Source organism: Elephas maximus, chromosome 17 (assembly GCF_024166365.1).
Source record: "Elephas maximus indicus isolate mEleMax1 chromosome 17, mEleMax1 primary haplotype, whole genome shotgun sequence".
Lineage (NCBI taxonomy): Eukaryota > Metazoa > Chordata > Mammalia > Proboscidea > Elephantidae > Elephas > Elephas maximus.
This window is the reverse complement of record NC_064835.1, coordinates 83,388,987-83,413,727: the sequence shown is the minus strand read 5'-3', so window position 1 is coordinate 83,413,727 and position 24,741 is coordinate 83,388,987. Positions and strand designations below refer to the sequence as shown.

The following is a 24,741-nucleotide window of genomic DNA, read 5'->3' as shown; positions in this document are numbered from 1 at the left end:
AATATCATAATTGAGATGAAATGGGGATAATCTTAAAATTGGAAATACACCTTCACCTTTCAAACAGAGGAGTATGTGGTCAAAATTGCAAAAACATTCGTTAACAGTACGATTCATCAGTATCAGCTTATCAGTAACCAGATTCCTGTGTCTTCACTGACAAGGCAAAATGAGAAGCTTTTAAAGAAACGGTAGCTGTTGTATGTAGCACAGAGCTGCTAGAGAAATCAGCTTTGACAGTTAATCAATTCTCTTGGAAGTTGAGGAAGAAAGAACTCAAGTACAACTCGCTGATGGTAAGTGCATTTAGGATGTTTTTCAAAAATAACTTTAAAAGGAAACCGAATTTTAAAAATAAAATTTAGGTTAAAAAAAAAAGTTAAAAATAATTGTTATCGATATTTTGCCCATGAGAAAAATGGTATTAACTTCATTTCACCAATAGGAAAACCAAGTTGGAGATTGTAGTTGTATTAGAAATTATCTGGTTGAAGGTGGGAAAGGAGGGTTGCAGTAGTCACCTGTAGTGCTTATATTCCAGAATCATTCTTTCTGAGATCCACTAAAACCCAGACTTGGAATCTAACCAGTTGATGAAAAAGGGAAAAGGACTTATGAAGTAAGGTGTTGCAGGCCTAAAGGAGTGAGGGAGGGGTACGTGGGTGAGGAAGCAGAGCCAAAGCCATTTGCTAAGAAGGAGGTGTAGGTAGGAAAATGGCAGTGATGGATTTGAGCAGCAGAGACTGGTGAGGGCCAGGCCTTCTTGGAGAGGAGGGAGTCCATAAGTGATTTAAGTTCACATTTGTCACTGGTGCCTCCTTTGAACTTATGGTTGAGGGCTCCATTCTTTTTCTCTCTGAAGGCTGCCCAACAGAAAGTGTAGAGTCAAACACGGCTGAGATGGCCCCCACTGAGTGTCTGTTTTCTCTTATGATTTCCTCCAGTGGTAAAGAAACAGGAAGCATGCTTTTCTCCAACTACAGAAGTTCTCCTACTAGCTTCTGAGGCCAAACTATTCATGTGTTATTGTACAAAAAGCCTGATGTGGACACTGTTATCCCATTGCTGCCATTCCATGTATGGTAATTTGAAGGAGAGTTCTGGAGTTCTGCAGACCTGCATTTAAACCTGTTTTTTTTTTTTTTTTTTATAACACTTACTTCTTGCATGACTCTACATAACTTACTTAATTTTTTTGATTCTTGTATTCTTTGTCTAGAAAACCAGCGTATTAGTACTAATACCAAGCTCACAGGGTGATTTCTAAAGATTAAATGGATATAAAGTACTTAGCACAGTACCCAGCTTATTTAAAACAAAAACAAAAAAATCCCCGTCGCCAATGAGTTGATTTCAATTCAAAGTGACCCTATAGGACAGAGTAAAACTCCCTCATAGGGTTTCCGAGGAGTGGCTGATGGCTTCCTTTTAGTCAGCAGCCGATCTTTTGGTGAGCAGCCGATCTTTTGGTTAGCAGCCGAGCTCTTAATCACTGCACCGCAAGGGCTCCACCTAGCTCATAGTGAACACTTAATAATGTTAAAACTGAAAACACCAAACCTGTTGCTGTCAGTCGATTCCGACTCATAGTGACCGTATAGGACAGAGTAGAACTGTCCCATAGAGTTTCCAAGGAGTGCCTAGGGGATTCAAACTGCCAACCTTTTGGTTAGGAGCCTTAGCTCTTAACCACTACATTCTCTTCTTTCTCAGGTAGGGGTCCTGGAATGACTTCCCTTGCCTGCCACTGCCACGGCCACGGCCACTGCCACGGCCACTGCCACCCCTAAGCCCTAGCCACTTCACCGCTGCAGACGGGCTGCTGCGGAATGCTCTTCTCTGTTCCTCCACAGGGTGTTTAAGAGAGCAGCTTGACCCCAAGGTATTTTCTTAACTGGATGGTTTTGTGGTAGGCACAACACCCTATAGCTCAAGCAGATCTGTGGTGTCTTTGGTTTTTAGGTACCTGCTTTTTTAGTATGAAAATCCTTAATCCATGCCTCCAATATATTTGTCTTATGCTCATGAAGGTCTGTATTTCTCTGTTCACCCTTCTACACTTCCCAGTTTTCTGAGAGTACAGATCCAGACAATGGCAAAGGAGAAGGCTCAAAAGTTTTGAGTGACTTTGATCCAGGCCGACATTGATATCCACTGGCTGGGTCACAATGCAGTTGTCTTCACGCAGTGGTGATGCTAAAATTGTGAGCGCTTACGTGTGTAAGTGTGTGCTTGTGTATGCATGTAGCAGGGCCCAAGGTCAGAATGGAGGGAGAGGTCTCTCTCGTCTGGAACAAAACTCTACTAGCAGCTAAGAGTTCAGTTCCCAGAAAGGGGGATGGAAAGGGCTAGGCAGGTTGCCTGGATTCTGAGAAGGGGTTGAAGGCTGGGTTCAGACATAGGGGAGAATGGAGAAATGGGGTGGTGAGGGGGACCTGGGTTAATGGTGGGTGGGCTCAAGCTTGGCTGGGGCACGATAGCTCTTAGCTCACTTGTGATAAAATGGCAGAAGCTAAAAAAAGCAACCACTGTTTACTGAGAGTCTGCTACGTGGCATATGCTGTCCCAAGTGCTTTTCATATACCAAATCCTGTAGTTCTTAGGATAATTCTGTGAAGTACGTGTGAAACTCAGATCCCACTGATGCAAACACCTGTGCATTCAATGACCGCATGCTAATACTTGTGAGGGCTTTGGGCTCACTGCAGCACTGCCGATTATGGGCTCATAGGTGGTTGGGTTGAGTCTGAAGATACGCTGACAACCATGGTGGTGCAGGGGTTAAGAGTTCAGCTACTAACCAAAAGGTTGGCAGTTTGAATCCACCAGTTGCTCCTTGGAAACCCTGTGAGGCAATTCTACTCTGTCCTATATGGTCGCTGTGAGTTGGAATCAACAAGACGGCAATGGTTTTTCGTTTTTTAATGGCAAGGACTGGCTCTGGGGCCAGGTGTGACCGAACCCACAGGCAGAAGGGGACAGTGCTCTGATGAAAAAACATAACCTAAGGATGGTATCCACTAAAATATAACTGAGATTTAGAAAACAGCCTGTAACTTATTCCTGAGGTAGGTGAGCATCTTGAGTTTCCACAACCATAGACCCTCTTATGCCTTTTGACAACTTCCTTGAATGTGATTTAAGTGTGTATGTTGGGTACCTCTTGAGCTCGCTCTCACTTATGAAGGAGTTCTTGGGTGCTGCTCATGGTTAACATGCTCAGCTGCTAACAAAAAGTTTGGAGGTTCAAGTCCACCCAGAGATGCCTCAGAAGAAAGGTCTAGTGATCTACTTCTGCAAAGTCAGCAGTTAAAAACCCTGTGGAGCACAGTTCTACTCTGACACACGTGGGGTCAGCATGAGTCAAAACTGACTGGACGGCAGCCGGTTCTCCTCAGCTATGAGTCAAGGCTTTCCCTACGTCCTGCTCTCAGGAGCCTTGTAGTAGAAGCTGTAATGAAGGAACTGAGGGCTGGGTCACTGAGCACTGGAGTCTCTGCCTTCTGGACCCTACCCTACCTCAACCTAGGCTCCAAGTATGAAGACTTATGCCCTGAGGAAATGGGATGGGATGAAGAAGATGTACTTGGGGTTCTTGGTAGCTTTCCCCACTCTCCCCTCTACCTGCTCAGGAGCAATCAGGCTATTCTAAAAATCCTCTACTCATGGGTCCTTAGTTGATTAGAAAATATCACTACCTTCTGCTGGAAGCTTGGCTGAAAAAATTCCATAGTCTACACTTGTATCTGAATCTCCAATTCACAACATGAGCCGCAACTTCAAACTCTTGAGAAAATCACAGAGCCCCTTGACTCCCATGATCAGAAGGGGGAAGTTTCCTTGTGGCTCTCTGCTTGGCAGGAGGGATAATGATAGAAATAACTCAGGGCGTTCACTTGGGAATCCAATCTCCTTTATCTGTTTTCTCTTCCTCAGCAGGGTTGTGAGGTTCAAAAATGTTATCTTTATGTCTGACTTTTTTTTTTTCTTTGAGCACTGGTTCCTGGAAATTAGAGATTCTTTGTCTCCTGACAACTTTCTGTTAGATCAATACTGATATAAAAAAAAAAAAAAAAAACTCTTAAAAGATACCAGAGAAATTACTCTTTAAACTCTCTATTCAACTAACCCCTGTGCAAAGTGAATACTTTTCAAATTGTGATCTACATTAAAAATTGTAAAACTAAGATACTCTAAAATTGTGATGATCAAACAAGTGATTTTTGAATGGATTTGGCTCCACTAGCTTTCATTAAGACCATATTTTGGAGCAAATTAGAGGCTTAATTTAAACATGGCTCCTTTCATTTTTGGTTTTTTCTTTTTCCATTTTCTCTGTTCTCCAGCTTATGTTGACACTTTAATTCTCCCCTCCTCTCAGTAGGCCAGTGGTGGTTTGTGCTTTCAGCCTCTGGATCAAATCCAGGGCCAATTCATCCATCTCTAGTTCTACTTCCGTCTTTACAGTGAAAATATCCTTAAAATCTGACATTCACATAAACAAAAGGATTCAATTTAATAAAATATATATTTGGAGAAGGAGCCTTGGTGGTATGGTGGTTAAACATTTGGCTGCTAACCAAAAGTTCAGCAGTTTGTGGTTCGAACCCACCAGCCACTCCTCAGGAAAAAGATATGGCAATCTGCTTGCATAAAGATTTACAACGTTAGAAACCCTACGGGGCAGTTCTACTCTGTCGTATAGGTCGCTGTGAGTCAGAATTGACTTGAGGCAGTGTTTTTTTTTTTCTTTTTCTTTATATTTGGAGAGATGGAGAGGAAATTAATTATCATGATTACCCCATACCAGGCTGTTCATTTATTTATTCATTCAAAAAGTATTTATTGAGATCTGACACTGCAGATACATCGGAGAAAAAAAACCAGAAAATATACATTATTCATAAGTCAATTATTCAGTATGTTTAGAAGGTTATAAATGCCATGGGAAAAAATAGAAGAGAGTAGGGGAGATTGGGGGTGCAAGAAGGAGGTGAGGGGATGATACCTCAGGGAAGAGAGTCCCAGGTAGAGACAAGAGCTGGTAAGAAGTCTCCAAGGTGAAGGAAATTTTGGGTTGTTCAAGGGATAGAGAGAAGTGTGCATGAGTGGAATGAGGTTGTGGCGAGTAGTGAACCATGAATCAGAGTGATGAAAGTCTGCAACCATGCAGTGTCTTTTGGTCCATTACAAGGAATTTGGCTTTAACTGAACAAAGGTGAGGTTTGAGAAGAGGAGTGATTCAAAAGGATCACACTGGCTTCTGTTTTGAAAATAGATTATAGGGGGCAAGGGAAGGAAAAGGGAGAAAAGAAATGATCCAAGCAAGGGAGGACCAGCAGTGAGGACCAGGAGAAGTGGTCATACACTGAGTTCTAAATATATTTGAAGAGCAGATTCGATAGGACTTGCTGATGGATGGGAGAGAGAGTGGTGTATATAAAGGATGCCTTCAAGGTTTTTGATCTTTGCAGCTGGAAAGATGGGGTTGCCATCAACCGAAATGAGAAAGGCTGTTGGAAGATCATGTTTGGGTGAAATTGCAGGAATTGTTTGACAGGTTAGTTTTTGAGACGTCTGTAATGCAGACAATAGATGCAGATACATATCTGAGTCTGAAGTTCAGGGGAACAGTCTGGAGAGCAAGTTTAGCTTTTTGAGTTATCAGCATACAGATGGTGTTGAAAACCAAGAAACTGGGTAAGATTCCATGGGGAACTGGTATAGACAGTGAACAAAAGTAGTTCAGGGACTAAACCTTGAAGTGTTTGGGAAGAGGAGATGAGAAGAAGCAACAAGCTAGGGTGAAGAAAGGAGAGGGTAGGGGAAGATGTTCACTTGTGACAGCTACTGTTTGTAGCTCAAGTGAAGGTGAGACTGAGGATTCACAATTGGACTTAGCAACCTGGAGGCAATTGGTGACGCTGACAGTAGCGTAATGCCATTATAGTCTTAACTAATTATTGATGAAATTGGCATTTAAAGAAACAAATAAATATTGCAATGGGTCCCAAAATGGTTTCAAATTCTATAAGGTTATTTACAAAACAACCAACCAACGATGAAAATGAGGCAAAAAGGAAAGGATTCCGTGATGAAAGAGTAAAAATAAGTAAATGAGTTTGGAAAGCTTGGAATGTTGAATCATCTCTCACCCAAAGACAAACCCATTGCCTATAGGACAGAGTAGAACTGTCCCATAGAGTTTCCAAGGAGCACCTGGTAGATTTGAACTGATGACCTTTTGGTTAGCATCCATAGCACTTAACCACTACAACACCAGAGAATCATCACAGGTGACTGGAAAACCAAACCAAACCTGTTGCTGTCAAGTCTATGCCGACTCATACCAACCCTACAGGACAGAGTAGAGCTGTCCCATAGGGTTTCCAGGGAGTGGCTGGTAGATTCAAATTGCCAACCTTTTGGTTAGCAGCCAAGTTCTCTACCACTTTGTCACCAGGGCTCTGGGTGATTGAAAGTCCTAGCATATTAAAAGATCTCAGGAGACCTGTGGGAATAGAACTTATTGTATTTTGTTTGACCTTATGTTTCTCAATTTTTTTTTTAACCAAAGGACCTATTAATATTCCATAGAATATTAGTGTTCCATAGAATGCTTGCTGGAAACACAGATGTTATATAATCACAAACATTTCTCTTCCCAATTTGCTAGTGACGGGTACTGTCATGGATTGAATTGTGTCCCCCCAAAATATGTGTCAACCTGGCTAGGCCATGATTCCCAGTACTGTGTAGTTGTCCTCCATTTTGTGATCTGATGTAATGTAAATCAAGCCAAACCAAACCCATTTTTGTTGAGTCAATTTTGACTCATAGTGACCCCATAAGACAGAGTAGAACTGCCCCATAGGGTTTCCAAGGAGTGGCTAGTGGATTCAAACTGCTGACCTTTTGGTTAGCAGCCATAGCTCACTGTAACTCTTAACCACTGTGGCACCAGGGCTCCTATTTTTGTGAATTCTAATCTCTGCCTATGGTTAATGACGGAAGATTAAAAAAAAAAAAAAAGGAAACCCATTGCCGTTGAGTCAATTTTGACTCATAGTGACCTTATAGGACTGAGTAGAACTGCCCCATATGGCTTCCAAGGAGCTCCTGGTGGATTCGAACTGTCAACCTATTGGTTAACAGTCATAGCTCTTAACCACTGCACCACCAGGATTTCCAAGGCAAGATTAGGTTATGTTAAGGAGGATTACAGTGGGGTGGGACGCCTTACTAAGGTCACAACACTGATCAGATGTAAGGGGAGTTTACCTAGGATGTGGTCTGCATCACCTTTTATCTTACAAGAGATAAAAGGAGAGAGAAGCAAGCACAGAGAGAGACCTCATTACCATCAAGCAATAAGAGCCAGGAGAGGAGTTTGACCTTTGGACTTGGGGTCCCTGCACCAAGAAACTTCTAGACCAGGGGAACACTGATGATAAGGACCTTCTCCCAGAGGGGACAGAGAGAGAGCTTTCCCCTAAATTTGAGCTTCTAGCTTCCTAGGCTGTGTGAAAATAAATTTCTTAGTTATCTAGTGCTGCTGTAACAGAAGTACCACAAGGGGATGACTTAGACAGGTACCCAGATGCTTCAGCCAGCTATGATACAACTCTATTAACAAATATTTGATAGATTGTGGTTTTTATGCAAGTATCATCAATGGGAACCATTGTTATGCAATATAGCCACATAAAAAAATCAGTAAAAGAGGAAAGGGAGATGCAATGAAATGGAAGGAAAGAGATAGTACCAAACATTAACCTTCACATTTATAAATACAGTTGATGAGAGAATAAAAGGAATAAAAGGGTGCATATAGGTGTGGACTTATGGGTTATGTTCTTCATAACTGGCAAAATTTATTAATTAAATAGTACAGTCAATTCTTGTTATTGCAGATTTTGTATTTGTGAGTTCTTCTACTCTTTAAAATTTATTTGTAATCCTCAAGTCAATACTTTTACAGTCATTTGTGGAGATGTGCAGAGCAGTGAAAAATTTGAGTAGCCTGGTGTGTATGTTCCCAGCTAAAGTACAACAAGGAGATGGTGTGCCTTCTTGTACAGCTCTCATACTGTGCCACATTTTCAAAATTTTTGAGCTTTTCATTGGTCATTTTGCTGTTTCAAATGACTCCCAACAGTAGTGCTGAAGTGTTGTCTAGAGTTACCAATCACAAGAAGGCTGTCATGTGCCTTACGGAGAAAATATGCGTGTTAGATGAGCTTTGTTTAGTCATGAGTTATAGTAGTGTTGGAGACCAGTTCAGTGTTAATGAATCAATAATATGGTACATCGAGAAAAAGGAAGAGGGAATTTGCCAATCTGTACATGAGGCTGCTCCAGAAAGAGCTAAAGCAATACCTATAGTGCCCATGGAAGCTATGGAAAGATTAAAAAAAAACTAAAATTATGAATTCATGAGATGATGCCTGGTGATGGAAAATTCACATTGATTAAAGCTAGTGTGGTTGCACAGCCAATGTGATGTCACTGATGCCACCTATTGAATACCCATCAAAAGTTGAGTTGCCAAAGTTTGTGTGATACATATTTTTACAACAACAGCCAAAAAAAAAAGAAGAAGAAGAGTAGCTGCTGAGGTTGCTTATGGATAACCAAACACCTCATGGGGTTTAGTTTCTTGGTTTGGAAGTTTAGGGTCATGGTTTCAAGGAACATCCCTGTTAATTCGTCTAATATCATTTTTAGTGCTTCTGTATAGGGTTGCTATGAGTCGGAATCGACTCAACAGTAGTGGGTTTGGTTTTTAGTTTTGTTCTACCTCTTAGTTCATTGTGTAGTACCCAGGGTCTTAAAAGCTTGCAAGCAGCCATCTGAGGTACAGCAATTGATCTCTATTCTCCTGGAGCAACAGAGAAAGGAGAGTCAGGAATAGGAGGAGGAAATGGTACGTGTGGTTAACTGCCTCCATGAACAGCTGCCTTCCTTGCCACGAGACCAGAAGAACTGGATGGTGTCGCTAACATTACCAAACATTCTGATCAAATAATCTATAGAAAAATCCTGATCAAAAGGGGGAAAATATAAAACAGAATTTCAAATTCTCATAGAATCAAAATTTTTGGAGCTATTGAGGCTGGTTAAACCCCTAGAAGCGATTGCTGTGAGATAATCTTTAAACCTTAAAATAAAATATCCCCTGATATCTTCTTAAAACCAAACTACGACTTGGCTTAGTTAGTAAAGAATGTCTGTCTTGAGCATAGTGCTCTTTGAAAGATCTATCTACATGAAATCAAATTGACAATAACAACCTGAAAGCGTAGTGAGTTTATGTTAATGGGTGAGAAAGAATTCAGAACAGGAAAGTGAGACGAACTACAATTTGAAGATTGTAATCAATGTTACTGAACTGCATGTGTAGAAATTGTTTAGTTAGTATATGTTTTACTGTGTCTATTTTTGACAGCAATTAAAAAAAACATAGTGGACATTATTGTTGTGGGGCTTAAAGAACATATGGTCTCATTGCCCAGGGTCAGTAAACATTCACCCCTTTTTGGCTAGTATTTTATTATAAAGAACTGCATTTAATAAACTATCTGTAAGAAAAACAATTTTTTTTTTTTAAGAAATATATACAGTAAAACCTGGGAAAGCTGGAATCTGTGTAAGGCAGAAACCTATCAGAGAAGGAAAACTCAAGTATTTTCCACTAATAGAGTGCAATAGAAAAGTGGTAAGACAGCTCTCTGTCAAAAACAGAAAATTTTTGAGACCTGGAAAAACAAGGCAGTCCAGTTGAGTTTCAGATCTCAGAGGTTTCACTCTATCAAATAAGGTGGTTTTAAACAATAACATTCATAATAATCTGTTGCTGTCGAGTCGATTCCCACTCATAACGGGAACTGTCCCATAGGGTTTCCAAAAAGCAACTGGTGGATTCGAACTGCTGACCTCTTGGTTAGCAGACTAGCTCTTAATCACTGTGCCACCAGGGCTCCAGCAAGCATAATACAAGGTTATGTATTGACTGGTTGATGAAAAGGTTGTGACCAGAGGCTTGATGGAACTTAACCCTATGTTAACCCTAGGAGCAATGGCTAACTCAGTCTATAGAACATAACTACTTCCCATAACAGAACTGACTGGAAGACCAAGCTAGTGCACTGGGTGCTTACGGTGGGTGACTCAGTGTGGTGTTAGGCAGAATTTCTGCTCTTAGAAAGTCAATGCCTTTTATCTGGCATCTATCATTTTTTCTCCTTTGTTTCCTTTCCTTTTTTGTCTTCTTCTTTTTATTAACTGTAAGAAGGAAGTTTTTCAAAACAAAGGTAAATGATGAAATATCAGTTTGTCAGGTTTTGTCCTACATTATTTTCTCTTGCCCCTGGAAGAAAAAAAAAAAAAAAGTTTATGTTCCACAAAGAAGCCTCATTGTACTCCTTTGGTGTTGGCTTATTCCAGTGTCATCAGAAAGTGGTGGAGACTGAGAGCTGGCCTGCTTTGTAAACACAGGATTGCTTTGTGGTAAATTTCAAACACTCATGCAGTGTCTGGTGTAGAGAAATCCAGATTTATCTCTCAGGGCAAGGTAAACACCTTTCTCCAGGAAAGTTTAACAACGAAAATTAGAAGTTGCTATTTTCTACACCCCATGATCTATCTGGAAACCCTGGTGACGTAGTGGTTAAGAGCTATGGCTGCTAACCAAAGGTCGGCAGTTCAAATCCACCAGGCACTCCTTGAAAACTCCGTGGGGCAGTTCTACTTTGTCCTATAGGGTCTCTATGAGTCGGAACCAACTCAACGGCAACGGGTTTGGTTTTTTAGCTTTTTATGGCCTATCTACTTCTACTCTTCTTTTGAATTCTGCATCTAATCTCATGAGTTTAATTTCATCTACACAGTGACATATTCGGATTTATATCTATAGCCCAAATGTGTTAACTGAACTATAGAAGCAAATATCCCACTGAAGACTTGACATCTCCACTTGTATGTCTAATAGACATGTCAAGCTTACTCTATCTAGAACCGATAGACTCTTATCCTAAAATCTGGTCCAGCTTGTCTCAGTAAATGGCAACCCCATTCCTTCAGCTGCTCAGTCCAGAAACCCTGGTATCATCTTTGACCATTCTCTTTCTCTCATACCCCATATCCTATTCCTCCAGAAATACTATCAGCTTTACCCTTAAAATATATGCAAAAAATCCAACCTCGCCTCACCACCCACACTTTCATACGCTGCTCCAAGCCACCATCCATCTCCCTCCCGGACAATCACAGTTCCCTAACATGTTTCCTTCTTTCAGCCCTAGCCTCCTTGAGGATATTTTCCAAAAATCAGAGTTTTTTTTTTTTTTTAATTTTTATTGTGCTTTAAGTGAAAGTTTACAAATCAAGTCAGTCTTTCACATAAAAACTTATATACACCTTGCTACCTACTCCCAATTACTCTCCCCCTACTGAGACTGCCCGCTCTCTCCCTCCACTCTCTCTTTTCCTGACCATTTCGCCAGCTTCTAACCCCCTCCACCCTCTCATCTACCCTCCAGGCAGGAGATGCCAACATAGTCTCAAGTGTCCACCTGATCCAAGAAACTCACTCCTCACCAGCATCCTTCTCCAACCCATTGTCCAGTCCAATCCATGTCTGAAGAGTTGGCTTCTGGAATGTTTCCTGTCCTGGGCCAACAGAAGGTCTAGGGGACATGACCACTGGGGTCCTTCCAGTCTCAGTCAGACCATTAAGTATGGTCTTTTTATGAGAATCTGGGGTCTGCTTCCCACTGTTCTCCTGCTCCTTCAGGGGTTCTCTGTTGTGTTCCCTGTCAGGGCAGTCATCAGTTGTAACTAGGTACCATCTAGTTCTTCTGGTCTCAGGATGATGTAGTCGCTGGTTCATGTGGTCCTTTCTGTCTCTAGGGTTCATAATCACCTTGTGTCCTTGGTGTTCTTCACTCTCCTTTGATCCAGGTGGGTCGAGGCCAATTGATGAATCTTAGATGGCTGCTTGCTAGCATTTAAGACCTCAGACGCCACTCTTCAAAGTGGGATGCAGAATGTTTTCTTAATAGATTTTATTATGCCAATTGACTTAGATGTCCCCTGAAATCATAGTCCCCAAACCCCTGCCCCTGCTACACTGGCCTTTGAAGCATTCAGTTTATTGAGGAAGCTTCTTTGCTTTTGGTTTAGTCCAGTTGTACTGACCTCCCCTGTATTGTGTGTTGTCTTTCCCTTTACATAAAGTGGTACTTATCTACCATCTAATTAGTGAATACCCCTCTCTCACCCTCTCTCTTGCCCTCCTCTTGCAACCACAAAAGCATGTTTTCTTCTCAGTTTAAACTATTTCTCAAGTTCTTATAATAGTGGTCTTATACAATATTTGTCCTTTTGCAACTGACTAATCTCACTCAGCATAATGTCTTCCAGGTTCCTCCATGTTACGAAATGTTTCACAGATTCCTCACTGTTCTTTATCTATGCATAGTATTCCATTGTGTGAATATACCATAATTTATTTATTCATTCATCCATTGATGGGCACCTTGGTTGCTTCCATGTTTTTGCTATTGTAAGCAGTGCTGCAGTAAACATGGGTGTGCATATATCTGTTCGTGTAAAGGTTCTTATTTCTCTAGGATAAATTCCGAGGAGTGGGATTGCTGGATAGTATGGTAGTTCTATTTCTAGCTTATTAAGGAAGTGCCAAATCGATTTCCAAAGTGGTTGTACCATTTGACATTCCCACCAGCAGTGTGTAAGTGTTCTAATCTCTCCATAGCCTCTCCAACATTTATTATTTTGTGTTTTTTGGATTAATGCCAGCCTTGTTGGAGTGAGATGAAATCTCATTGTAGTTTTAATCTGCATTTCTTTAATGGCTAATGATCGTGAACATTTCCGTTTTATAACTGTTAGCTACCCGAATGTCTTCTTTAGTGAAGTGTCTATTCATATCTTTTGCCCATTTTTTAATTGGGTTATTTGTCTTTTTGCAGTTGAGTTTTTGCAGTATCACGCAAATTTTAGAGATCAGGCGCTGATCAGAAATGTCATAACTAAAAACTTTTTCCCAGTCTGTAGGTAGTCTTTTTATTCTTTTGGTGAAGTCTTTGGATGAGCATAGGTGTTTGATTTTTAGGAGCTCCCAATTATCTAGTTTTTCTTCTGCATTCTTAATAATGTTTTGTATACTGTTTATGCCATGTATTAGGGCTCCTAACATTGTCCCTATTTTTTCTTCCATGATCTTTATCATTTTAGATTTGATATTTAGGTCTTTGATCCATTTTGAGTTAGTTTTTGTGCATGGAGTGAGGTATGGGTTTTGTTTCATTTTTTTGCAGATGGATATCCAGTTCTGCCAGCACCATTTGTTAAAAAGACTGTCTTTTCCCCATTTTACTGTTTTGGGACCTTTGTCAAATATCAACTGCTCATATGTGGATGGATTGATGTCTGGATTCTCAATTCTGTTCCATTGGTCTATGCATCTGTTGTTGTACCAGTCCCAGGCTGCTTTGACTACTGTGGCGGTATAATAGGTTCTAAAATCAGGTAAAGTAACACCTCCCACTTTGTTCTTCTTTTTCAGTAATGCCTTATTTAGCCAGAGCCTCTTTCCCTTCCATATGAAGTTGTTTTCCATCTCATTAAAGAATGTCATTGAGATTTGGATTAGAATTGCATTAAATGTATAGATCGCTTTTGGTAGAATAGACATTTTTATAATGTTAAGTCTTCCTATCCATGAGCAAGGTATGTAAGCCTCTTTTGGTTTCTTGCAGAAATGTACTGTAGTTTTCTTTCTATAAGTCTTTTACGTCTCTGCTAAGATTTATTCCTAAGTATTTCATCTTCTTGGGGGCTACTGTAAATGGCATTGATTTGGTGATTTCCTCTTCGATGTTTTTTTTGTTGGTGTAGAGGAATCCAACTGATTTTTGTATGTTTATCTTGTATCCTGATACTCTGCTAAACTCTTTTATTAGTTTCAGTAGTTTTCTGGAGGATTCCTTAGGGTTTTCTGTGTATAAGATCATGTCATTTGCAAATAGAGATACTTTGGCTTCTTCCTTGCCAATCTGGATGCCCTTTATTTCTTTATCTAGCCTAATTTCTCTGGCTAGGACCTCCAACACAATGTTGAATAAGAGTGGTGATAAAGGGCATCCTTGCCTGGTTCCTGATCTCAGTGGGAATGCTTTCAGGCTCTCTCCATTTAGAGTGATGTTGACTGTTGGCTTTGTATAAATGCCCTTTATTATGTTGAGGAATTTTCCTTCTATTCCTGTTTTGCTGAGAGTTTTTATCATGAATGGGTGTTGAACTTTGTCAAATGCCTTTTCTGCATCAATAGATAAAATCATGTGATTCTTGTCTTCTGTTTTCTTTACGTGGTGGATTACATTAATTGTTTTTCTAATGTTGAACCATCCCTGCCTACCTGGTATGAATCTCACTTGGTCATGGTGAATTATTTTTTTGATATGTTATTGAATTCTATTGGCTAGAATTTTGTTGAGGATTTTTGCATCTATGTTCATGAGGGATATAGGTCTATAATTTTCTTTTCTTGTGGTATGTTTACCTGGCTTTGGTATCAGGGATACGGTGGCTTCACAGAATGAAAAAAAAAAAAAGTTTGGTAATATTCCGTCGTTTTCTACGCTCTGAAATACCTTTAGTGGTAGTGGTGTTAACTCTTCTCTGAAAGTTTGGTAGAACTCTGTAGTGAAGCCATCCGGACCAGAGCTTTTTTTTGTTGGGAGTTTTTTGATTACCTTTTCAATCTCTTCTTTTGTGTTGGGTCTATTTAGTTGTTCTACCTCTTAACTGTGCTCATGAGGAACCTTTACATAGATCAAGAGGCAGTTGTTCGGACAGAACAAGGGGATACTGATTGGTTTAAAGTCTGGAAAGGTATGCGTCAGGGTTATGTTCTTTCACCATACCTATTTAATCTGTATGCTGAACAAATAACTCGAGAAGCTGGACTATATGAAGAAGAACCGGGCATCAGGACTGGAGGAAGACTCATTAACAACCTGCTTTATGCAGATGATACAACCTTGCTTGCTGAAAGTGAAGAGGACTTGAAGCACTTACTAATGAAGATCAAAGACCACAGCCTTCAGTATGGATTACACCTCAACATAAAGAAAACAAAATTCCTCACAACGGGACCAATGAACAACATCATGATAAACGGAGAAAAGATTGAAGTTGTCAGGGATTTCGTTTTACTTGGATCCACAATCAACACCTATGGAAGCAGCAGTCAAGAAATCAAAAGATGCATTGCACTGGGTAAATCTGCTGGAAAGGACCTCTTCAAAGTGTTGAAGAGCAAAGATGTCACCCTGAAGACTAAGGTGTGCCTGACCCAAGCCATGGTATTTTCAATCACACCATATGTATGTGAAAGCTGGACAATGAATAAGGAAGACCGAAGAAGTGTTGACACCTTTGAATTGTGGTGCTGGTGAAGAATATTGAATATACCATGGACTACCAAAAGAACAAACAAATGTGTCTTGGAAGAAGTGTGGCCAGAATGCTCCTTAGAGGCAAGGATGGCAAGACTGTGTCTTACATACTTTGGACATGTTGTCAGGAGGGATGGGTCCCTGGAGAAGGACAGCATGCTTGGCAGAGTACAGGGTCAGCGGAAAAGAGGAAGACCCTCAATGAGGTGGATTGACGCAGTGGCTGCAACAATGAGCTCAAGCATAACAATGATTGTAAGGATGGCACAGGACCGGGCAGTGTTTCATTCTGTTGTGCATAGGGTTGCTATGAGTCGGAACCGACTCGATGGCACCTAACAACAACAACAACAACCTCTGTTTGCTTTAGTTTAGGTAGGTAGTGTGTTTCTAGGAATTCTTCCATTTCTTTTTTTTTCTAGGTTTTCAAATTTGTTAGAGTACAATTTTTCATAGTAATCTGATATGATTCTTTTAATTTCAGTTGGGTCTGTTGTAATATTGCCCATCTCATTTCTTATTTGGGTTATTTGCTTCCTTTCCTGATTTTCTTTTGTCACTTTGGCCAGTGGTTTATCAATTTTGTTGATTTTTTTCAAAAAACCAACTTTTGGTCTTGTTAATTCTTTCAATTTTTTTCCTGTTTTCTATTTCAGTTAGTTCAGCTCTCATTTTTTATATTTTGTTTTCTTCTGGTGCCTGTGGGTTTCTTTTGTTGCTCTCTTTCTATTTGTTCAAGTTGTAGGGATAATTCTTTGATTTTGGCCCTTTCTTCTATTTGTATGTGTGCATTTATTGATATAAATTGGCCTCCGAGCACAGCTTTTGCTGTGTCCCAAAGGTTCTGATAGGAAGTGTTTTCATTCTCATTGGATTTTATGAATTTCTTTATTTCATCCTTAATGTCTTCTATAATCCAGTCTTTTTTGAGCAGGGTATTGTTCAATTTCCAAGTGTTTGATTTCTTTTCCATGCTTTTCCTGTTATTGATTTCCACTTTTATGGCCTTATGGTCAGAGAAGATGCTTTGTAACATTTCAATGTTTTGGATTCTGCCAAGGCTTGCTTTATGACCTAATATGTGGTCTATTCTAGAGAATGTTCCATGTGCACTAGAAAAGAAAGTGTACTTGGTTGCTGTTGGGTGGAGTGTTCTGTGTATGTCTATGAGGTCAATTTGGTTGATTGTGGCATTTAGATCTTCCGTGTCTTTATTGAACTTCTTTCTGGATGTCCTGTCCTTCACCAAAAGTAGTGTATCGAAGTCTCCTACTATTATTGTGAACCTGTCTATCTCACTTCTCAATGCTAATAGAGTTTGTTTTATGTGTCTTGCAGGCCTGTCATTGGGTGCATAAATATTTAATATGGTTATATCTTCTTGCTGTATTGTCCCTTTAATCATTATATAGTGTCCTTCTTTATCGTTTCTGACGGATTTAACTTTAAAGTCTATTTTATCAGAAATTAATGTTGCCACTCCTGCTCTTTTTTGATTGTTGTTTGCTTGATATATTTGTTTCCAGCCTTTGAGTTTTAGTTTGTTTGTGTCTCTAAGTCTAAGGTGTTTCTCTTCTAGGCAGCATATAGACGGATCTTGTTTTTTAATCCATTCTGCCACTCTCTGTCTCTTTATTGGTGCATTTAGTCCATTTACGTTCAGGGTAATTATGGATAGGTATGAATTTAGTGCCATCATTTTGATGTCTTATTTTTTGTGTTGTTGACAGTTTCTTTTTCCCACTTAATTTTATGTGCTGAGTAGATTTTCCTTATATATAGTCCTTTCCTCATGTTTGTTGTTGTTGATTTTGTTTCTGCTGAGTCTTTATTTTTCCCTTGTATTTTATTTTGATGAGTAGGATAGTTTGTTTCCTTTGTGGTTACCTTATTATTTACCCCTATTTTTCTAAATTTAAAACTAACTTTTATTTCTTTGTATCTCCATATCTTCCTTTCCATATGGAAGGTGTGGGATTACATTTCTTAGTCCTTCTTTACTATTTTAATGTCGTCTTCTTTTATATAATAACATCGCTGTTACCCTGTGTTGGGCTTTGCTTTTTTTTTTAATCTTGCTTTGTTTTCTTGGATTTCCCTGTCTGGGTTGACTTCTGGTTGCTCTGCCCAGTGTTCTCGTCTTGGGTCATTACCTGATATTATTGATTTTCTAACCAAAGAACTCCCTTTAGTGTTTCTTGTAGTTTTGGTTTGGTTTTTACGAATTCCCTCAACTCATGTTTATCTGGAAATGTCTTAATTTCACCTTCATATTTAAGAGACAGTTTTGCTGGATATATGATTTTTTGCAGGCAATTTTTTTCCTTCAATTTTTTAAATACGTCACCCCATTGCCTTCTTGCCTGCATGGTTTCTGCCGAGTAGTCCAAGCGTATTCTTATTGGCTCTCCTTTGTAGGTGAGTTTTTGTGTATCCCTCACTGCTCTTAAAATTCTGCTTTTATCTTTGGTTTTGGCAAGTTTGATTATAATATGTCTTGGTGACTCTCTTTTAACATCTACTTTACGTGGAGTTCAATGAACATCGTGGATAGATACCTTCTCATCTTCCATGATATCAGGGAAGTTTTCTGCCAACAAATTTTCAACAATTCTCTCTGTATTTTCTGTTATCCCTCCCTGTTCTGGTACTCCAATCACTCGTAGGTTATTTGTCTTGATAGAGTCCCACATGATTCTTAAGGTTTCTTCATTTTTTAAAATTCTTTTATCTGATTTTTCTTCAAATATATTAGTGCCAAGTGATTTATCTTTGAGTTCAGAAATTCTAGCTTCTACTTGCTCAGTTCTGCTCCTCTTTCTATTGAGTTGTCTACTTCTGTAATTTTATCATTAATCTTCTGAATTTCTGATTGCTGCCTGTCTATGGATTTTTCCAGCTTATTAAACTTTTCATTATGTTCCTGAATAATCTTTCTAATTTCTTCATTTGCTTTATCTGTGTGTTCTTTGGCTTGTTCTGCATATTGTCTCATTTCCTTCCAGATGTCTTGAAGGATTCTGTATATTAAACTTTTGTATTCTGCATCTGATAATTCCAGGAATGCCCTTTCATCTAGAAGATCCCTGGATTCTTTGTTCTGAGAGCCTGTTGAGGTGATTGTGGTCTCTTTCTTTATGTGACTTTATATTGACTATTGTCTCTGAGCTATCAATAAGTTATTCTATTAGTTTATGCTTCCTTACTGTGTCATAGCTTCTGGCTTTGTTTTGTTTTGGTGTACCCCTGTGGGTTGCTTGAGTGAGCTAGCTTGATTAGTTTCACCTTTGGAACTCTGACATCCTGTCCCCAGCTGGCTAGAGCTGTTATCAGGTATATCAATCTAGGAGTCCATTCAGTTTTCTTGTATGAATTCAGCTCAGGTTTCCAGGTAGCTGATCATCAAGTGTGTGGTACAGGCTCTGTCCTACAGTCTTAGAGGGGCAGGGGTGATTGGCGTATATACCAGGATCTGATTGCAGCAGAGGGTCATGCTCTGAACAAGGCAGGGGGCTGAGAACCGACCCCCGAGTGTCTCTGAGGAAAGCATGTCCCTGTTCCCTATAGCATGCAGGTGGGTGGGTTCTGCAGATGGACCATGGGCACCCAACGTTTTTGGTTGTAAGGACTGGGAGGTACCAGTTATCTCTGGACCCCTGTCATGGGTGGCTGGGTGACCTGAGTAGAACTACCAGTCCTTAGGTCCCTGATGTGGGTAGAAGAGGAGCTTGTTTATAGGCAATGTCAAACGTCAAACACCCACCTCTCCACCGCACAGCTGAAACGGTTGGAGTCTGCTGACAAGGGCCTATTCTCCTGAAATAGACCCACACAGGTCCATGCAGAAGGGAAAGTTGCTCAAAGTCCATGGATGGCTTATGCCTGGACAGGAGCTGCTTCTGTCCTGAGCTCCCCTAGTTAGTAAAAAAAAAAAATTTTTTTTTTTTTTTTTTAGCAAATTATCTTTTCCCCCAAATGCAATTTTTTTTCTTCCCCAAAGCCAGGAGGATGGCTCTAGGTGCTCAACAGAGCCTACCTCAGGCCCAGGGGATTCAGTCGTTGAAGCAGGTTTGTGGGTGGGAGGGCGTGTTAGAATATACGCAAATGCTTAGCTTTTGCCGACAGCGCCATTCTCCTCAGGTTCCAGAGGTGTGAGTAGGCTGTGTGGCTGGCTGCTTCTCCTTGAGGAAACTGCAGCTGAACGCTAGAAGCAGCCCACTGCTGCAGCCATCACTCCAGGAATGGTGCCTGAGGGCTCCCTGCGATTCAGGTCCAGTAACTCCTCTCCACTTCTGAACGTTCTCTTCTTCCCCCACCCCGCAGTTTGTTTTCTAAGCTTGCCTTTGAAGCTCAGGGCTCCCAGCTTGTCACAAATATACTCATTTCACTTGTTTTTTTTTTTTTGGTCTTTGCTGTAAAGAGGGCTCACCAGAAGCGTCTGTCTATTCCGTCATATTTGTTCAGCCTCTCCAGAGTGTTTCGTTAAAACATAAACCAGGTCATGTCATTCCTTGGCTTGAAATTCTTTAGTGGTGTCTCATCTTGCTGAATAAAAGCAAAATGCTCAAGATAATTCATGCGTGGTACATGATCTGGACTCTGAATTCTCTGACCTCCTCTTACCCCACTAGGGCCACATTTCCCCTCACTGTGCCTCAAATGCACCAGGCATACTTCTGCATCAAGGCCTTTACACTGCCTCTTCCTTCTGCCCTATGCTTCCACTGTTTATCAAAGGTCATCTTTCTAGTTGGTCTTGTAGTCACCCTACTTGAAATTACACTCCTTCAACTCAACTTATTTCCCTTTCATGCTTTATCTTCCTCCTTAGCCATAAACAACAACAACAACAAACCATTGCCACTGAGTCTATTCTGACTCATAGCAACCCCATAGGACAGAGCAGAACTGCTACATAGTGTTTCCAAGGAGCGGCCGGTGGATTCGAACTGCTGACCATTTGGTTGTTAGCCAAGCTCTTACCCACTGTGCCACCAGGGTCTATCCCTAGCCATATCATCATCTAAAATCGTTTATAAATATTTTCTACTTATTTATGCTGCTTATAAGGGCAAGCCTTTGAGTCTCCTTTTTTTGTTTCATTCACTGCTGTATCCCAAGTACCTGAAACAGAGACTGGCACATAGTGGGCCCTCACTGGATGCCCCTCACAAGTCCAGTAGAGGCAGAGTTGGTGTTCTGACTATATTGTTGTTGTTGTTAGTTGCTGTCAATTCGGACTCATGGTGACCCCATGTGTACAGAGTAGAAATGCCTTATAGGATTTTTAAGGGTGTGATCTTTCAGAAGCTGATTGCCAGGCCTGTGCTAGCTGCACTACCCAGGGACTTCTTACTCCTTAAAACATTGAAATTCAGCCTTACTGAGTCAATAGCTGCTGCCTCTGCCCTTCAAATACCCACCACTGCCCCCTACCCCCCCAACCCCGGACCTCCTCACAATCCAGAAACTAGAGGGTTAGATGTTGGCTACCTTTCTGTGGCTGGTGTCCTGACCGGTCAGTGCCTATGTACTGCTACTGAAGTTCAAAATGGTGCTCCAAAGAAGGAGCATAAGCTTCTTAAATTTGAGTGTTATCTCTGCTCTCAGAAGCAGGCCCAGCTGGTTTCATCAGTCTTGAGGAAGAATTGAAATAAATTCAAAGGGGAAATTTATCTAAACATTTTAAGGGGAAAAGGACAGATCATAGAATTATTCATCAGACAACTTGTTCTTGGAAGAATTTTCCAAAAAAAAAAAAAATTTCACAAGTTCCTGTACAGATAATTTATCACGAGCAGCTTGATTATATAAAGCATTGGCAAAGGCTTCCTGTGGTATGGCAGATCACAGCGATGAATTGCTGGGTCTCCTGACTTCAGTATGGTGCTCTTTCTATTACTTGTATGAAAGAATATGACTTTCTTTTCTTTTCTTTTTTATTGAGAAAAGATTCACACACAATTAAGGGCAAAGTACATGTCTTAGATGTTCAGTTCAGTGAGCTTTGACGATTGTATAAACCCATGTAACCATCATTCCAAACATCCTGCCCCTTTTCATTCAAAAATTTGTAATCCCAAACACCTATATTTTGATTTCCAGCAGTATAATTTGTTCGTCATCGGACTTCATATATGTGTAATCATGTAGTATGTACTCTTTGTTTGGTTACTTTTGTTTAGTATGAAAATTTTGCAGGTTATATTTTATTATTTTTTATTTTAAAACACAAACTTACAGGGCAAGATATTTTTGAGATTGATCTTTGTAGCTGTGTCTGTAGTTCCTACCCTTTCACTGGTGGGTTGTTTTTCTTTATCCAATCTTCTGTTAATGGATATTTAGGTTATTTACAGTTGCTGATATTATGAATACAACATTTATGAACATTCTTTTATAAGCGTTTTGTGTACTTATGTTTTTAACCCCGTGAAAGGGCACTCTAAAACTCAGGCGACTGAGGTAACTAAAATGGCTGACACGGGTCTGAGTCAGACTCCGTTTCGCCCCAGGCCCCTATTTAAAGTGGTGACCCATGATCACACTGTAGACAACGATAACTTGTTCTGCAACATTCTGAGGTGGCCCATGCAGAATACTGCAGGTAACAGAAGGAACCAGCTCTGGAAAGCAGGATATGTGGCTAAGGTCGAATACCCCACCCTATGGAAATGCTTGATAAATGAGTCTTAGAAGAGCACGTTGAGTGTCAGCCAATCAAATGTTCCCCCAAATTCTATTCCAACTCTGTACAAAATTCTGCAAAACTGTGTATAAAACAAGTGTGCTTATGCTCCTTCTCTGGAATACCATTTTGAACTCTCAGTTTGGCACTTCCTGATTTATCTGTGAGAAGGTCACAAGCAGACACTGGAAGATTTCTGACTGACTTGGGAGAAATCCATGTTGCTCAACATTCCGTTAAAGGTAACATTTTCTTTCTTTATGAGAAGCTCTTGCTTTTAGCATTTTGCTCTGCTATGTTCGGAAATCTGGGTTGCATAGTGGTTATAAGCTACAGTTGCTAACCAAAAAGTTGGCAGTTCAAATCCACCAGGCACTCCTTGGAAACCCTATGGAGCAGTTCTCCTCTGTTCTTTAAGGTCATGCTATGAGTCGGAATTGACTCCAAGGCAACGGGTTTGGGTTTTTTCTTCTTTTTTTAATGTTGCTATATTTTGAGCCCTGGTGGCACAGAGGTTAAGAGCTTGGCTGCTAACCAAGAGGTCAGCAGTTCGAATCCACCAGCTGCTCCTTGGAAACTCTATGGGACAGTTTTACCCTATCCTATAGGGGTCGCTATGAGTCAGAATCTACTCGATGGCAACAGATGTTGCTATAAAGTGCCACACTTCTATGTCGGTACTTTATATGTTGGATAGTGTTGGATTAGTTAGAAACCCAAAGTAAACATAAAGGAAATGAGAAGATACCTAGAGATTTTAAGGAAATTAGACCGTGTTGTTTAGAACCCTGGTGGTGCAATGGTTAAAGCACCCAGCTGCTAACCAAAAGGTCAGTGGTTCAAACCCACCAGAAAGATGTGGCAGTCTGTTTCTGTAAAGATTACAGCCTTGGAAACTCTATGGGGCTGCTTCTACTCTGTCCTAAAGCCCATTGCAGGCAAGTCCATTCCAACTCGTAGTGACCCTATAAAGACACCACAGGACAGGATAGAACTGCCCCATAGGGCTTCCAAGGAGCAGGTGGTGAATTCGAATCACTGACCTTTTTGGTTAGCAGCTGTAGCTCACTGTAGCTCTTAACCACTGTGCCACCAGGGTTCCACTTGGTCCTATAGGGTCACTATGAGTTGGAATTTGACGAGTTTTTTTTTTTTTTTTTGGTTTATGTTGTTTGATAATTCAGTCACAATTATAAGAAGGAAAGCTAGCTTTACCAATACAATTTTTTCTCTTTTTTAGCTGACGTTAGAAAAAAGAAAGCTGTGGTTTTGGGGTTCAACAAGTCTGGTTTCAGCCCTGGCCGCAACTGGTGAGCTTGGTCAAATTATTTAACCAGTCTGATCCTTGGGTTTTTATTTAAAAAAAATAAAACTTTAATGATGTTGATGATAAGTACCACATGATATTGTAGTTTGAATGAAAAGAACTTCTTTTTTGAATGACTTAATGAGTTATTTTATAGCAATAGTTATGTTAGGTGCCATCAAGTTGGTTCCAACTCATAGCGACCCTGTGTACCACAGAATGAAACATTGCCATCCTCATAGTCATTTGTTAAATGTATCAGCAAAATTTTGTAATAATTATGTTAAAATTCTGAGTAAAATCTTCTTTTTGGAACTAATAAACTAATGTAAAAGCTGGCCCAGTTTAAAGAATAAATGCCCCAATCTAATAACAAAAAAAAACTTAAGGTGTTTTAGGATAGAGAATATAAAACAATTTCAACTTTGTATTATTTATTTAACAAATTTTTATCTGGTGGTCAGAGTCCCTGTGTGGTGCAAACAGTTAACATGCTTGTTTGCTGACCAAAAGGTACCTGGGAAGAAAGGCTTGGTGATCTATTTCTGAAAAATCCACCACTGAAAACCTTACAGAGCATAGTCCTACTCTAACACACATCGGGTTGCTTTGAGTTGTATTCAACTCAAGAGCACTTTTTTCTTTTTGTTTTTATCTAGTGCTTGAGCATACCCCAGGCACTGTTCCAAGTGCTCTGTCGCCTGACTGTGCCTTCAATGATGAAACCAATAATACCAAAGCAAAGACCAAACCCACTGCTGTCAAGTGATTCTGACTCATAGTGACCCCATAGGGCAGGGCAGAAGTGCCCCATAGGGTTTCCAAAGCTGTACATCTTTATGGAAGCAGACTGCCACATCTTTGTCCTGCAGAACGGCTGGTGGGTTTGAACTACCCATCTTTTGGCTAGCAGCCGAGTGCTTTAACCACTGGGCCACCAGAGCTCCTAAAAAATATGGAAGGCTTCATGGGTTAAACTAAGAATATGAACTTTTATTTTTATTGAGTAGTTAAGAAGATAATAAGATCTTGATAACAAGAACTTTGACAACTAGGTTGATATTAGCAATTAGCAGATATAATTCCCTGAATTTATCTCCTGGGGGAGTCTTCCAACAGGGCAAGAACTTTGTATCTCTTCCTCTCTGACCACATCACTGAAGTCCGAAGGCTGGCTAAACCCACACACAGATTGGGTGGCCTGCTGAGGAGTAGTCCCAGCCCCAGTGCTGAGGAAAGATGCTGTGAGAAACTGGCCTCAAAAA

General features: G+C 40.3%; 1 protein-coding gene across 2 annotated transcripts in view; it reads left to right on the top strand.

Annotated features, from left to right (window-relative positions):
• The window catches only part of IL1RL1 (interleukin 1 receptor like 1), a 166,452-nt gene that overhangs the window by 121,774 nt on the left and 19,937 nt on the right, over positions 1 to 24,741 (top strand). Inside the window, exons 1-2 of one of the 2 annotated variants that reach the window (XM_049856391.1) lie at positions 205 to 296; positions 23,411 to 23,480. Coding sequence is in view for 1 of the 2 variants with exons in the window: in XM_049856390.1 (XP_049712347.1) it covers positions 23,411 to 23,480 (70 nt within the window). In the remaining variant the exon portion in view is untranslated. Of the gene's footprint in view, positions 1 to 204; positions 297 to 23,410; positions 23,481 to 24,741 lie in introns of those variants that run through there. The other variant, XM_049856390.1, reaches the window with a different exon arrangement.